Below are 16,883 nucleotides of genomic sequence, written 5' to 3' on the forward strand. Positions count from 1 at the left end.
GCTGGGTGGGGGAAAGGGGGGTCGGGGCTGCGTAGGGGTGCGGGAAGGGGGGCTAGGTGGGTTCGCGCGCCGGCCGAAACTATGGGTGCCGGCCATCGGCAGGGGGGGAGAGAAGGGGTGGCGGTTGAGGGGTGGCAGAGGGTTGCTGGTTTTTTTTTAAAAAAATTTTTATTTTTGAATTTTGAATTTATTATTATTTTTTAAAAAAAAAAATTATAAACTTAACGGAATCCTAACAGATTCCGTTAATGGGTAGCAAAATTGAAAAAAAAGTGCATTTGTTAGGTAGTAAAATAAAATAAAAGTTTTGATGGGTAGCAAAAGTGAAATCGAGTTGTTTCACAGGTAGCAAAAGTCAATTTTTCCTTATTAAATACATATGAATACAAATTAATCTATATAATTATTTTTACATCATGTATTTTCTTTATCAACTAAATTGGAAAAACATGTTGGCCCTATATGGACCCTACCCAATAAGGGTCCTGTCCATTAATAGCCTTGTCCATTAAAAGCCCTATAAGCTTGGCCTGACCCTATTATCATTGGGCTACCCTGTCCAATAACCACCTCTACTTCCATATAGAGGTGTCAAACCCGAACCGACCCGAAAAAAGTTATCCGTTTCGAACTGTAACCGATCCGATTTGATCCGAGAAATTCAAGACCCAAACCCGATCTGTAACCGAACTGAACTCAACCCGAATCTGAACTTGACCCAATCTGAACTCAACCCGGCACCGATTTGATCCGACCTGAACTCAACCCGAATCCGATTTGACCCGACCTAAACTTAAACCGAACCGATTTGACCCGACCCGAGCTCAACCCGATCCGAAATTGACCCGACAAATAACCGAACAGATCCGATTTGTTTTGACCCGAAATGATATTAACCCGACCTGATTTGAACTTGATTTGATTTTTACCCGATTCGAATTTAACCCGACCATAATTGATTATTGACCTTTTTATTCAAGTTCTTATTCTATATATTTACTAAATATTAATAAGTTAACTTTTTTACTACAAAGAAATAGTCTGGAGTTTAAAGTTTACTACAAACCCATCACGTGAGACAATCTAACCAAAAAGTAGGTGGGGTCCATATAAAGATCTCCCTCTTCCTATCTCTCTCCTTTTTTCTCTCTCTACCATGTGTTTTTAGAATATTTTAATCGTTGTTATGTATTTACAAATACATAACATTCCTTCATTACTACTTCCTCTACAATTGTGCATTATCCTAGAATTATAGGCATTATACATCGTACGTTATATACACACTACATACATATATATATGCAATAATTTATGCTCAAATAAAAAGAATGTACATAGTAACAATTAACTACCAATATGTTTAATGTCAAGTTTTTAATATAAAAATTGAATTAGTAATAAAGTAATTCTAACAACTCTAACAAATATCTTATACAAATTGAATTAGTAATAAACTAAACTAATAGTACAAAACTCATAACCTCGTAAGATTGTACAATTGATGAAGAGTTGTAACCTTGTAATAACCTTAAAAAATTGATATTATTTTTTGTATATAGCACCATATGTAACTATTACTCGTCAATATATCACTAGCTCGGTCTTACTTATATAGGTATGATAAGTTATCGATAATTATTCAATCTCAAATTTCCTTTAAGATAAAAATTATACATAACTTGATCAAATGAGAAAACTAAAACTTCATGCTTCGTATTTAATAATCATATTGAACCAATAATAAGGTAAAAACTCAATAATATCTCTAGATAAAAAATAACCTTATTTGGATATGAATTTGGTCAGCTCGACCAAAATCCTGCCAAACACAAAAAGGAATTTAATCGAAACTGGCCATTTAATGAATCAACGGATCAACGTTATCTTAATCAAACCGAACTTGACTGAACCGAAATCAGCCGAACCGATATCAACCCGACCCAAATTCATCCGACCCGAAGTTATCCGGTTAAACCCGTTTTAAACCCGATCCAAATTTATCCGAACCGAAAGTAATATGTGGTTGGTGCACCCGGGTGCACCATGCGCATGGTGCACCCGGAAAGAACATTAGGTATAATTAAAAGAGCATGGGCGAACAAAAGAACATTATAGATATTTATAAAGAACGTGAGCATAATATGTTCTTTAAATTTGATTATAATGTTCTTTGAGTTTTAACTATATGTTCTTTAATGTATGTACATTTAAAAAAAAAAATTAAAAAAAAAAAATCAATCACCCGAGTAACGAGGAAAAAGAACATGTTCTTTAATGTATTATCATGTTCTTTTTGTAAATACTTTATGTTCTTTGGCTAGAGGTAATCAAAGTTAGATCGGCCCAGCCCGATTTTGGACGAATTGTGGGCAGAATTTTTCGCATCCCAAATCGAGTCGGATCCGGCTCGTAAATTTAGTTTTTTGGGCGGGTTTGGGAATGCGTTTTTATGCATTTTGATTGATTTTTTTTGACTCGACACGAAAGCCCGCACGACTGGACCATTATGGGCGGGTTTGGGCTCAAAAACTTCGGCCCAAAACCCGGCCTGACCCGAAAAGTGAGCTGATTTTTTAACCTTGACCTGACCCGCCCAATGATCACCTCTATCTTTGTCAAACACAAACATGTTCTTTTTTGTCAAATATAATGTTCTTTTTCAAATACGTTCAACAACCCGAGTAACCATGAAAAATAACATGTTCTTTTTGTAAAAAACTTTATGTTATTTGTAATGTCATGTTCTTGTCAAATATAAACATGTTCTTTTGTCAAATACATGTATGTTCTTTTTAAAACACTAGCATGTTCTTTTTTTTGCCTATATTCTTTAAAATATGTCTGATGTTCTTTCCGGGTGCACCCGTGTGCACTATACTATTTCCTGTTTAATCTCTGTATCATCAATAGTTGGTCTCTTTGCACCATTAGTTTGTCGGTTTGACTTCTTTGTTGTGTAAATAGGGCGCTTTAATGGAGCGCCATTGTCAGAGGCAGGTAGCTTGATTCCAGCAGAAGCAAAAAACTGACTTTTCATTGCTTCTCTCCGGCTTTGTTCTTCCTTTTGCTTTGCAGTAAGCAGCAGACCAGCCTCTTTCTTCAATCGAAGCTTTTCCTTACCCTTCTCCTTTTTCCTAAGTCTGGCTTCCTCAGCCTGCCTTAAAAGCTCCTCTTGCTTGAGGCGCTCCTCTTCTTCCTTCCTTAACCTTTCCTCCTCTTCTTTCTTTTGCCTTTCTTCGGCCTCTTGATGCCTAGCTAGTTTCTCTTGAATATTCCTGACATGCTTGGGAACTTTCTTGTCCACTGCTTTACTTTTGGTTTCTTTCTCTTGCTCCTCTGCAGCAGCTGCTGCACCAGCAGCTGCTTCTTTTTTCTCCTCAATCTCTTTCTTCTTTTTTTTCTTCTTTGCTGCTGCTGACTCTGGGATACCTTCATTGTCACCCTCTTTTTCACCTGTAGCCTCCGTCTTTCCTCCTCCCCCTTCAAATCCTTTCTCTTTCTCCTTTTCCTTTTCCTTCCCCTTTTCCTTTTCCTTTTCTTTCCCTTTTTCCTTGACCTTTTCCTTGTCCTTTTTCCGATTTGCCAATTTTTCAGCCTCATATTTCTTAACATACTTTTCCAACCTACTTGGTATCGCTATACCTAAAATACGTTCCAAATCCTTCTCTTCAATACCAAGTTCACTTATTTCTTTGATGTATCTTTTGACATAAGGAAAAGGAATTCCATCGACTAACAAACTCAGAGCAGCACATATATCTCCATACCCACGAATGAGTTTATTAAGCTCATTAGACATTGGCAAATCTAATTCCCTTTCAATTTTATCACATAACTCCACAATTAAACTATCAAATCTCACACATTCAGAGATCATTACACACAGTGTATCTAGTGCAACTTTAATTTCTTCACTAGATCGTGTTTTTTCGTTCAAAACTCTAATGGCTCTCTCAAATTGATGAAACCCCAGACGAAGATCCATAAAATCAACGCCATAACTAACTTTAAAAGAGTTTTCTATCTTTCTACCATTTTCAACAAAAAACCTATGTTTAGTCACATCTTCAAAATTATAGCAAATATGTCAATCCTCTTCAGTTTTGTATGCAACTAAATAAATGTTTGGTTTGAACATCAAAACATCACAACAGAAACTACCTAATTCTAAATCTAAAATCAAAAAGCTACACCTATAATCTGACTGAGGGGATGTACACCATACATTCCCGATTGTTTTACATTTAACTTCCCAACACCTTCTTCTAACCGCTTTAATAAAAGCAGTCAGTTTTTGTGCAAATATATCGTTATCGTCATATTCCCCAACTTGAAATTTGATTCGATCCTCCTCATTGACTTCACTTGGATTGAATCGGGAAGAAGACATTTTCAATCTGTAAATGATTACAATTTAAAAGTAAGTACATAATTAAAAATAATCAATGATATCAATTAAACAAAAAAAGAGAGAAAAGTAAAAATAATAACTAATAAAATTCCCCCTCACCAATTAATTCAACCCTAATTATGACTTCAAAAGACCCACTAAGCTCTGTTTGGGCATGAAATTTTCTTTTGCTTCAGTGTTCAGAAAAGCTTTACAGCATCATGCAATTGAAAATTGGTATAATTATTATTTTTTACATAACAAGAGTAAAAGGATTACTGTCTTTTGTGCCCAAAGGTGTGATTGTGAGTGGAAGAAGGGCAGGAGGGTAGAATGTCATTGTAAGAAGAAGAGGAAATGCTCGTTCAAAGTTCAGTGTAAGAAATTGAAAAATGAAGAGACATTTCAGATTAAGAGTCTTAGGTTAGAGCATGTGTGTGGGCATCAACATGAAAACAACAAAGTAACTAGTGAGTACTTGGCAGAAAGGTACCTTGAAGATTTTAGGGATGACCCTACTTACAAGATAATTGTCAAAGAGTGAGGAGAGAGTTAGGAGTTGAAGTTGGGTACTCTAAAGTGTTATATTGCAAAGAGTATACCACTAAAAATGATAAATGGGAATGCTGTAGAGGAGTATGAGCACTAAAAATGATAAATGGGAATGCTGTAGAGGAGTATGAGAAGGTTTGGGAGTATGTTGAGACCATTAGAAAGTATTATCCAAGAAGCACCGCAGTGGTTAAGCTATCAGGTATTGAAAACCCCACTCCCTTGTTTCAAAGAATGTACATATGCCTACAAACATGTAAAGAAGGGTTCATGGCTGGTTGTAGGCCAATACTAAGGGTGGACAGGTGCCATCTGAGAGGGCAATTCCCAGGAATTCTTCTAACTGCCGTGGGAAAAGATGGGAATAATAACATATTTTAAAACAGAGAATTTTGAGACTTGGACTTGGTTTTTAGACTTGTTAGTGAAAGATCTTGGGTCTGTTGCTGGAGCTATAACTTAGATAAGAGAGTTAGAAGATGATGATGTTACCTTCATGTGTGAAAGACAGAAGGTTAGTGTTTTACATTTGTTTAAGAATACTTTATTGATGCTCTTTGCTTGTTAACTAATTTTTAATGTCTTGTTTGTAGGGCCTTCTTGATGCTTTCAGTACAATTATGCCTACTGCAGATATCATATTTTGCTGCAGGCATATATGGACTAACTTCAAACAGAAGTTCCCAAGAGAGGCATACAAAGAGTCATTTTGGAAAGCAGCAAGGTCTTCCACTAAGGTATGTATATATACTTGGCAGCAAGTAACTTGCTATCAATGTACATATATATGTGCATATCTTGTTGTTTTTAAAGAATTGGAACAATTTAGTAACAACGGTTCATAATGTATATGTGATTATACAGCATCAATTTCAAGTCCATATGGATGAGATTAAGAAAATGAGTACAGAGGCATACAACTACCTAAATGCTATCCCAGTTTGCCATTGGTTGAGGCATGGTTTTACTTCTAGAGCTAAGTCAGGGATGTTGAATAATTGTTGTGAAAGTTTTAATAATGTCTTGAGAAAAGCTAGGACTAAACCAATATTGTCTTTGATGGAGTGGATTCGTAGATATGTGATGATGAGAAGTTGTGCCAAGAGAGAAGGCTTAAAGGATTTTGATGGTCTTATAATGCCAAGTGTTGTAAAAATTATTAAGAGGGACAGAAACAAGTCTGAATCAGACAAGCTGATATTTTTTAGTTTGAAGTGGACCATGAGGAAGATACCTATGTTGTGAACCTTTAGAATAAAACTTGTGGCTGTTATAGGTGGAGCTTGATAGGAATCCCATGTCGTCATGCATTAGCTTGCATTGCAAAGAGAAGATTGAACTACGAAGAGTATGTGCATCCAGCCTATCATGTAACAACTTATGCTGCAACTTATTCTCCTAAGTTCCTTGGTATGCCAGATCATAACCAATGGGAGAACTCCACCATGCCAAAGCCCCTCCCACCTCCATATAGGGTTTTACCAGGCCTTCAAAGAAAAAGGCCTTCAGAGAAAAACAGAAAGAAAGAACTTGGTGAGGGTAAGTATGTGAACAGGCCAAAGAAGCAAAACAATTGCAAAAGGTGTGGTGGCTTAGGTCATTCAAAAAATAAATGTTTCAGACCACTTTTGAGCAAAGGTGGCAGACCACCAAAGGGAGACAAAGGGGACAGCACTTCACAGCAGGCCACACCATCTAGGCATCTACAACCCCTGCTTCAACAACAGCTGCAACTTCACAAGCACTAACCCCTGATTCAACATCATCTGGAACTTCACAAGCACTATCTACATCAAAAAAATCAAAGCCTGCCACCCAACCTACTACAACAAGGAACAAGAGAAGGAAGACAGCTTCTGTGAATGCACTCCAAGCATCGCAACCTTCCCAGCAAAGCTGTTTATCTAAAAGTTGATTAATGTAGTAAACATTTGTGTTTTGGTAAACTATGTCTGTACTTAGAATTATGCTCCGTCTTTTGGATATTTTGGTTAAAGAACAATATTCTGATGAACAATATTTTGGTGTAGATATGGAGTATGAATGAATGAATATGCTATAAATCCCAACAATTTGATCTTCCTTATCTTTATGTGTTATGGTATTTTACTGTCCTGTTGTTTAAGTTTGCAGGAGCTTTTCCAAAAGAAAATAAAAGAAAATAAAAGTTTCCAGGAGGAGAGAGAAGGGGGGGGGGGGTGGAAAATGGAAATGAAAGGGTTAGGTCAGGAAAGAGGGAAATTTGGGGATTTTTTTTTTTTTTTTTTTATAATAAGTCACATGACAGTCAACGCCGCACGCAAGTTCACCCAAGTACCCCTAGAAACAAAATGCAACTTAAAAGGTCATTTTTCACAAATTTTGACTTAAAAAGGTCCTTTTTCAAAATTTCGACCACTTAAAAGGCCCTTTTTCACAATTTTCTCATGTTATAAATACTCAAATCCAAATCATTCAAATTACAAACATATAGTGGAAAGTTATCATGCCACCCTATTGCCCTCTCTCCTAAATCCTAACCCATGACCATTCAAGTGCAGTAAAATTACTAGCTAACAAAGCAATGTCCTCAAGGAGAAGGTGGAAGCTACTGCTTCCCTAATCACCATGACTCAGTGGCCGTCATTTTCCATGACCACACTATCTAGCTGACCCAATTACGTCGCAAGTTTCAACCACTCAATGATAGCTCTAGCTTCAGCATGCTTAGGAACCCACCTGCCCCGGAATGATAACATTTGCGCACCATAAAAGCTCACCCCATGCATTCCTAGCAACCACACCTACTCCAAGCCCAGCCACACCTAGCAGACTAGCATCCACGTTCAGTTTAATGCGCCCTCCCCCAGGTGGAATCCACCTGTCATGGCTGCTAAGGGCCCCACTCGCCTTAGGGATTGGCTTAACTGATTCCATCTCACCCAGAAGTTTTTTCACATACACCCAAACCTCACTCGGATAGTCCCACTGCTGCTCAAACAGACCCCTGTTTTGCAGCCCCCCAGATTGCCCAACACAGAACCAAAACCGATCTTCGAGTATCCGCATCCAAAGCACGAAAACCTTGCTGAACCCAATCCAAAAAATGTCTCCATTGCCCCTCCACCGCCCACCCATAACCACTTTCATCACAAAGATTGCAGCTCTTTGTGATTGCATTAACCAGCAAGTTTAAGCCACGGTTTTTATGATGGTTCAAATCATTAATAACAAATGGTGATAAATTTTTAATTCATAAGCATATCAAATTACAGTCTATTTGGAAAATTAAATTGCAGGTAATACATAACAAAACTACTATTTAACCTAAAGATAGCAAGAAAGTTGCAGAACTCCATATAAAAGGGGCAAATCAATCCCATCATTTAATCCCCAATTCAGCTTAATTTCACATAAATCAAACCAACCAAAATAAACTCAAGAATCTAAAATTTTGAAAGAACATAAAACGAAGAATAGGAAGAAGAGAGAAAATAGACTAACTTGAAGAACGCAGGTGAGAGAGTATGCCCTGATCGAAGTTTTTCTTGGAGTTTGAAGAAGAAGGCAGGAAAGAAAGAAGAGAGTGATGATTTTTTGATTTTTTTTTTTTTTTTTTTTTGGACAAGAGAAAAGAAATTGTAAAATTTTTGTAAAAAAAGAGGGTATTTTAGCTAAAATGATTATAAGTATAAGATGGCTAGAAAAGGTCTGGAGCTCTAATTTAAGAAGTGAGCATTTGATCGAAAGTATTAGATATTGCTAATGGAGAGTTGGCTCTTGCATTGCCTTACTGTGCAACCACACAAGAACTTTTGTTAATACTTATTTTTTTCAAGTTTGTCACTCCAAGTTTCTCTTCAACTAATAGTGTTTAATCTCCTCAAAATTTGGACACTCGTCATATAAGTAAATAACATGAACCCACCACCACTCACGAAAACCTACCCACACCCCCTCAAAAGTCAAAAACCCATCCACAACCTCTGAAACCCACTCACCGCCCTCAAAAACCCACCCACCACTTCCAAAACCTACCCACACCCCCCCCCCCAAAAACCCACCCACCACTTCCAAAACCTACCCACACAACCCCGAAAACCCACCCACCACTTCCGAAACCTACTCACACCCCCTGAAAACTCACCCACCACCCTCAAAAACCCACCCACCACTTCTAAAACCTACCCACACCCCCCAAAACCCACCCACCACTTCCGAAACCTACCCACACAAACCCCAAAAACCCACCCACCACTTCTAAAACCTACCCACACCCCCCGAAAACCAACCACAACCCTCGAAAACCCACCCACCATCCCAATTTCAAAATAAAGAGGTCATGGTCCACTGTAGGGGGTGGTCGGTGGGAGGGGGGTGGTCGGTGGGAGGAGGGTGGTCTACCACCGACGAGAAGGAGTGGAGTTTTATAAAAAAAAAATTGTGTCCCCTAGAATTTAAAATAGTCTTTACTTTTTTGGGGGTGTTAAACAAAGGGCTGGCCTAACTTTATATGCAAATCTTTGGTCACTAATTCACTATACATTACCTTTTTCTATCCTACGCCACATTGAAGTACTACAGTAGTCAAAATTTCCTTTAATAGTTGTCCTAAAACGATAGTTAAGACATAAACAGTGGATTAACTAAATCAAACCATAGCTAAATTACTTGGTTAAAAGTAAACGGAACGGTAAAAAACAACATAACAGTTGCCCCTTGCTCACTGCTATTATTAATAAGTATATTGCAAGTTGCATAATAGATATAAAGGTAATGTGGTTATCTATCAGGCATTTTACGGAACCACTCTTTCACAGTCGAGTTAAGTAAATGTAGAGAAAAAGAGAAAAACTGACCTTGAGCATTTTAAGTAATGTGGTGGAAGTAACTAACTACCAACATTGAAAGCAGAAAAGCCCAAATGGAGGATACCCCCTTGCTCCATTTCGTCTTTAGCATCTTCTTTAAATGAGTGAAACACGTAACCCAAGCATGAACTGAAGATAAGCTGTAAAAAATGAGGGGAATTTGATATACAAACACGACAGAACTATCATGATCTAAATAGACAGCTTAAAGTGAATTCAATATTAACAAGGTGAAGAATTAAGGTCCATAAGAAAGAAGCATAAACAGTAATATAATTCAATGTATACACCAACTAAATCATAACAGAGTCAGAATTTCAGATGCAATAAACTTATGATCAGTTGTAAACTCAAATTTCATGTTGGAATAGAATATTTGTGCTGTCCCAAGAAGCTATAAACCTCATCGATAAAATTGTAGCAAGCTGTATTTTGTATGCCAAGATAAACACAGCAGCAACTGAAAAAATATAAAGAGGATATTACACAAGTATAAGAAAAGACAATAAAACAGCATAGTTTTCCCCTTGTACATTACTCATAGCCATAATATGCGGGACTTTTTGCTGTGAAGTACATGGTATAATCACAGAATGTTAATCCAAAGTCCAAACAATGACAGAAAGCAGTAGCAAATTAATTAACTCAGGCTTAAAATATCCTGCAATACAGCATCAGATATTCAGATGCACACTCGGGTACCTCCTCCATCCACACCCTCATAACATCATACATTCTACTAGCTTTTGCAAGTCTATGTGCCACCCCATTCCCCATTCTTCCCACCTGATATACATCAAAAAATACACAAGAATCTGCAAAATAAAGTATGTCCTTGACAATTAAGCCAAAACTTGTACACTGATTTTATCTGTGCATCAAGTACTACAGTTTCATGTTATCTGTTTCAAGAATTACCTCACGGAAACCAGCCTCAAGGGATATTGAAAGAGAATGCCTGGCAGCTAACGCCTCACCAATATCAACATCATACTCTTCCCACAATTTCCAGCAAGTCGATAAAAGAACATCTCCAACGTGATCTCTAACCACACCCTCCAGACTCGTGGAAGCGTCCCTGAAGTAAGTCACATCTGAATAAATTTTGCACACCCCCAAAGGGGGGGCTTCCCAAGTCTGAGCAGCCATGTGATTCGAGCTCAGGGGTGTTAAGCTAATCTCATTTGCCTTCTCAAACTCTCCAACCAGATTTACAGCTCGTTGGATCACCACTTCAGTCAAAATACTCTTACTCTCAAAGCACCAAGCGTTCCTCTTAGCCAAACGCCCCACAGGAGACTCCAAAAAATGTCTTACCACTCCCTTTTTTTATTATCCTTTAGAATATTGGAGAAGTAGGTTCGGTTCTAAACGATAAATGATCCGCATTTTCAATTGCTAAGCGAAGGGGAGAGTAGTACCAAATAGCCATGGCAGAAGGACAGGAGAAGAGAGAATGCATCAAAGTTTCTGATTCTTCCCCGCAAACAGGACACACATCAACATCACAAATACCCCGCTTCTTGAGATTACTACGAACAGGAAAACCTCCTTGGAGAGCACGCCAACTAAAGTTCTTAACCTTGGGTGGGACATTTGCCATCCAGAGATAATTCCATATGTCATTACGGAGGGGAGAAGATGACAACGTGGCAGCAGATTTACTAGCCTTCAGCAGAGCAAAATAGGCACTCCTGACAGAGAACTCTCCGTTTTTTGTCAGATGCCAAACCCAAGGATCTTCCTCCGAGAAAGAAGGCAAAGGGATCTTTTTAATCTCAATTATTTCCCACTCCACAAAAATGTTGTTCAACAAAGTGTCATTCCATCCTCCATCATTCACAAGCTCTTTGACATAAGTAGGGGCATTGTAATCACTTTGAGGGCTCAGCAATATCATGAAATTGGGCAAATTAGGAACCCAAGGGTCTCTCCAAATATCAATAGAGCCTCCACTCCCCACCAACTTGCGAGCACCCATCTTAACCACACCTCTCGCAGACAAGATCGACCTCCACGTGTAGCTTGCATTTGGCGTCACCTTGGCTGACATAAGATCCGACTAAAGTTTGATTAGTTTATGCGATAAGCTTAAACTCTCTTTGCTACCTGGATGAAGCTATTTATCAACCATGCCGAGCATCAGACAACGTTGACATACAAGTTGAGTAAATCATCAAAACATATGTCAGTTTAAGTTGGACACATTCAAACATACATGGGTTGATTTCCAACAACATAAAAAAGTCCTATACAATATTTGTTTAGTCATTCCAGTCGGTTGATTATATACTTGGATTGGTAAATTTTAAATACTAAAATAAAATTACTAACTATACTAAACAAGAACATCAGATATTCCAAAATATATAATTCAACTCATAGTCATATATAATCTCAAGTTGTTTCTTCTTTTCTTTATTCATTTATGACTTACCACAAAACTGACGGGAGAACATTTTTCCAATCTCCACCAACCTCCGACATACGTCCCTGTCCTATTTTATCCTCGGAGAAGAGAAAAGAGGGTAAGGACGTATGTCGGAGGTTGCTGGTGGCCGCCGGTAGATATCTATGCCGCCGCGGCCTTCCGGAGAGATCTATGCCGCCGCCGACAGTAGGAATTCCGGGAACACACATCTTTAGCACAACAAAGCATGACAAAGAGATGAGAGAGAAACAAGATGCAGAAGACACCAAACCCTTTGACCTTAAAACAGAAAAATCTACGGTATAAGCATTCTTTTTTAGTTTTCAATGTAAACTAATAATTAAGTGGTTAACATGTTGAAGTTTAAACTCGAGATTGCGGGATCAAATCTTTTAAGAGCCATATTTAAACATGGAGTGAAAATCGGATTAAGAGGAGAGCGTTACGTGGCACCTAAACTTTTTTTTTTTTTTTTTTTTTGAGAATTTGATCGAATTGATTCAATAATTTAAGGCATAATTAAAGCAAGAAGATAAAAGAATGAAGTTATCAAACATAACATATAATATTTATTAAAAATAGCATAATTAAAAAATACAGTATAAAAATACCGTCAAAAAAAAAATTAAGATTAACGCTCCCCTTGATCCATTTATGCATCAATCACTCATTTCGTCAGGTCCACCAAGGGGCAAATCATCATCACTCTCATCTTTGGATTCCATGTGAATTATGATGTCAAAATTTTCTGTTTGAATCTTCATTGGAGATTTATCATAAAGCTGAAATTGTAAAGTATTCTGCCAGTGTTCAATAGGACCTTTGCCAAAATGGGAGCTTACATATAAGTCCACATCAATAAAGAAGGGGTAACAGATTGGCATGACAATATAAGACCTAGAAAGCTCTACTTCTTTCGGTATATGTTCATCTGGGAAGCTCCCTTTTGTCTTCTTGGAAGCTACTCTACGAATAAACTCTACATTGTCTTCAGGCATGTCAAAAAGAACTTTCCTAAAGTATTTTTTGTCATAGTCGCTTGTATAGTCAAACATACCAGACCAAGCAACAATTCTTCCATAATAATTAGCAAAACCAACACCTATATCTTTGCACAGCAAAATACTCTTCACTTCCATCCTTACTGCCCGATCAAAGTTTGCATAATGCACCACACAATAGCCAAGTTGTCGCTCACCTAGAATTACAGCACCCATGAGCCTATCATATTCACGATCAGCTTGCTCACTATCTGCAAAAGCAATTTTGATAAATGTTGCACTTCCGTTCTTAATTAAGAGACGGTCATCGGCATCCTTAAGGTCCACTCTTATCTCAAAATCTGCATGGGAGTCCACAAACCCAGGACTACTGATAGATAACAATTTCCTACCATTCACCAATCTATCAGGATTATTGTCATCTCTCTCAAAAATAGTAAGACTTCTAGTGCCATAAGTAACTGTTATTGTGCCAGAGACACTCAGATCATCATCATTTTTCCGACCAAGAAAAACAGAAAACACTTCCAACAAACAGTCTCCCGGCTCACAAACTTGTGACAGAAAACACGGCTGAGGTGTCAAGTATTCTTTAGGAGAGTATTGGTATTGCAAATCAAATGGTTCACGCCATCTAACACTCAAAAAGACATTTTCAAAACAAATATAGAGTAGTTGAAGTTCATCACAATTATAATAAGCACTTGAATGACTTCTACCCTGTGCAGCCCTAAATTCAGCGGTGCCAACAAAAAATTGCTTATTTGTAACTTTCTCAATTGTATTTGCTTCAATTATCAATGATGCATATGCAGGCACAGCCAATAATTTTCTAGTAAGATTTATAATTGGTTCATTATATGCATAAAAAACAACCGGTATAGACTGATTTGATGGTACCTTCAAGAGCGTGCTCCTAGTATCCCAAGTTGTGCGTGCATAAGTTTTGGCATGATGAGCAACAATAGTTCCAGAAGCCAAAATGCTATTCTTCGAATCTTCTTGGCTTGCAGTTTGTTTTGGAAAGTCCCATAATCCAACATGCACTTCAGCCACAAGTGCACATGCTAGTGCAATATAGTTCACCCTAACATGCCCACAGTCTCCCTCAACTACAGAACACTTGCCTTGTTCATAGTCATTGTCTGTTGTACTGTCCAGAAGAACATTGCCTTTGGCAACCACATCATTATCATGAGCCCTATCCTTGACAAGTATAGATATTACGGGTTTTCGAATTAACAGCACAATGTCAAGACCTGTGAGCAACAAGCCTTGTCCGGCTTCATAAATAACATCAGCATGCTCTAAACTCCGTTTATAAAGCTGGTGGGTTGTATTTGAATCATTTTCCTCAAAAACGAAAACATCACCATAAACTTCACATGGCCAGGAATTGGGGAAGACGGTGACTGAGAAAACATCAACCATCGGTCGTGCCATGCTAGTGACTGCATTAGACAAGGAAAGGTAAAGAGAGTCAGCATAATGCAGAGTAATTAATACCAGAAATTGAATAGCGTCGGGAAAATAATAACAAATTCATAGCCAATTTGAAATTTCAGAAATCTAAATCACCAACAAGAAGAAAAGACATAGATCTCAGTCAACATTATGCAGGATTGCAGGGTAATTAATACCAGAAATCGGGGAAAAATAATACAAGTAACAATTTCAAGCATAAATAATTAGCCATTAAGAATTCCAGAAATCATATTCAGCACAGAACTATCATCGCCAGCAATTATCAATATCATAAAAAAATCAAATTCAATACAGAACTATCAACACCAGCAATTATCATAAAATTAACAATATCATAACAAAAATAATAATTTTACAAAAATATTACATCATCCAAAAAATTTGACTGAATTACTCGTATCAAATTAGAAATCTTATCACTGAATATCAACTATTTTTGTATACTAAGATTCAAGCAACAATCATTATATTTTTTCAATAATTATAAGGAATTATCATGGATACTTCAATAATTCAACCCAAAACTAAATTTTTTTTACCTCCTAATAAATAAATAAAAACTAAATATACTAATAAATTAATTCAACGGTATTGTAAAATCAAACCCTTGGTAATTGACATTAAAGTATCAAAAAAAAAAAAAAAAAACAAAACAAAACTCACCTCAAAACCAGCGTCAATGAAGAAGAGAAACTCGGAAAACGCCCCTTCAAGACACAAGGGTAAAAGAAAAAAATTTCCAACTAACCTCCGTACGAAACTACGAACTGAAGTACTTAAGAACAACAAAGTACGAACTCATTAAAGTAAAGTTTTATGCGGAGTAGATAAAAGACTTTAAAAAAAAAAAACAAACAAAACAAAACCTTAACTGCGCTTAATAGGCAATATGGCGGACTTTCAGTAAGGGGCCTCCTAGGGCCTGGCCCCTGGTATAGCCTAACCTAAAAAGTCCAAACAAATTAATAAAGCCCAAACTCAAAAATCTGTAGTACTATATGAAGAGAAAAAACTTCTTTGTAGATAAATTTTGGTTTTCCTGAAATATCTTTCTACTTTGTAAAAATTATATTATTTACCCACAATTAAAAAATTATTCTATCATAACTACCCATAAGGTCATAATAATAAGTCCTAAACAGGTCGGGTTTAGGTTGGCAATAATAATAATATTATATTTGATTAATAGTTGGCTATTAGTTACGAAGTATTAGCAATATTATTAATCAAATATAATATATTATTAATATACTCTTTTCTTATAATCCATTTCTTCTATAAAAATAGTTATAATTATTATTAATCAAATACTACGTATAATCTTTTCTTATAATTGCACACGCATTGCATGTAAACATAAAGCTATTGTATCTGCACAGTTTTCAAGAGTATTGATAACTTTTAAGTGCTAACCTCGCATTCATAAATTATTTAAAAAAAAAAAAAAGAAAAAAAAAAGAAAAGAAAAAGAAAAAAACCTAACATTCAAACAAACAAACAAAAAAAGAGTACTTTAGCAATAGTGAAAAATAAGTTTAGTTCAAATTATTAAAAAATGAAACTTGTTAACTACTATCTCAAAAAATGACACTTTATCAATTACTACCCCTAAAAAATAAAGTTATTAATTACTACCTTAAGAATGTTTAATTTTTACGATTATTACCTTCATCATTTTAAATGAATTAGCCCAATTACAACGTCACTTATTACCTTAAATTCAGTTTACATTTAAGCCAGTAAAATAGAACCATTTATAACAATTATAAGTGATTAAAATGACATAAATTATATTAAACCTTTGATAAGTGATGCCATAACAGACATTTTTAATAATAGATAAAGCACCAAAATGAGATTAATATGTCATAAATTACATTTAGACTGATAAATAGTGTCATAATATAATCATGACTAGATTCAACCGAAATTGGCTAGAGATAGTAATCAAACAACTTAATCACTTTTTAAGGTACTCCACAGTAAATAACAACATTTTTTATTTGTAAGATAGTAATTAACAACTTTTATTATTAGGAGCATTAATTGACAAAGTTGCCTTTTTATGATAGTAATTAACAACTTTTCTTAGAAAAAAGTAAGTTATGACATATTTTATCGTTCAATATGTTTATTAATTTTTGTTAAATACTTTTAATTTCGTAATGTAA

At 36.4% G+C, this 16,883-nt stretch overlaps 2 protein-coding genes across 2 annotated transcripts; both read right to left on the reverse strand.

Moving 5' to 3' along the window:
* Nucleotides 1–2,875: 2,875 nt before the first annotated feature.
* LOC145598692 (uncharacterized) lies at nt 2,876–10,807 on the reverse strand. The gene is made up of 3 exons (XM_081655072.1): nt 10,714–10,807; nt 9,784–9,935; nt 2,876–4,400 (listed from the first exon to the last, which is right to left on the reverse strand). The coding sequence occupies exon 3, from the start codon at nt 3,986–3,988 to the stop codon at nt 2,876–2,878; it is 1,113 nt and encodes a 370-aa protein (XP_081511198.1). The 5' UTR covers nt 3,989–4,400; nt 9,784–9,935; nt 10,714–10,807.
* Nucleotides 10,257–15,522, reverse strand: LOC145598691 (uncharacterized). Its single transcript, XM_081655071.1, has 3 exons — nt 15,376–15,522; nt 12,233–14,678; nt 10,257–11,841 (listed from the first exon to the last, which is right to left on the reverse strand). Exon 2 carries the CDS (start codon nt 14,668–14,670, stop codon nt 12,886–12,888), a length of 1,785 nt encoding a protein of 594 aa, XP_081511197.1. The 5' UTR covers nt 14,671–14,678; nt 15,376–15,522; the 3' UTR covers nt 10,257–11,841; nt 12,233–12,885.
* Between the last annotated feature and the right edge of the window lie 1,361 nt (nt 15,523–16,883).

This window comes from Chenopodium album, chromosome 20, assembly GCF_948465745.1.
Source record: "Chenopodium album chromosome 20, dcCheAlbu1.1, whole genome shotgun sequence".
NCBI classification, from domain to species: domain Eukaryota; kingdom Viridiplantae; phylum Streptophyta; class Magnoliopsida; order Caryophyllales; family Amaranthaceae; genus Chenopodium; species Chenopodium album.

Bases quoted from the DNA above. Each gene is read 5' to 3' on its own strand.
- LOC145598692 (XM_081655072.1), bottom strand. From the start codon at position 3,988: ATGGATCTTCGTCTGGGGTTTCATCAATTTGAGAGAGCCATTAGAGTT.
- LOC145598691 (XM_081655071.1), bottom strand. From the start codon at position 14,670: ATGGCACGACCGATGGTTGATGTTTTCTCAGTCACCGTCTTCCCCAAT.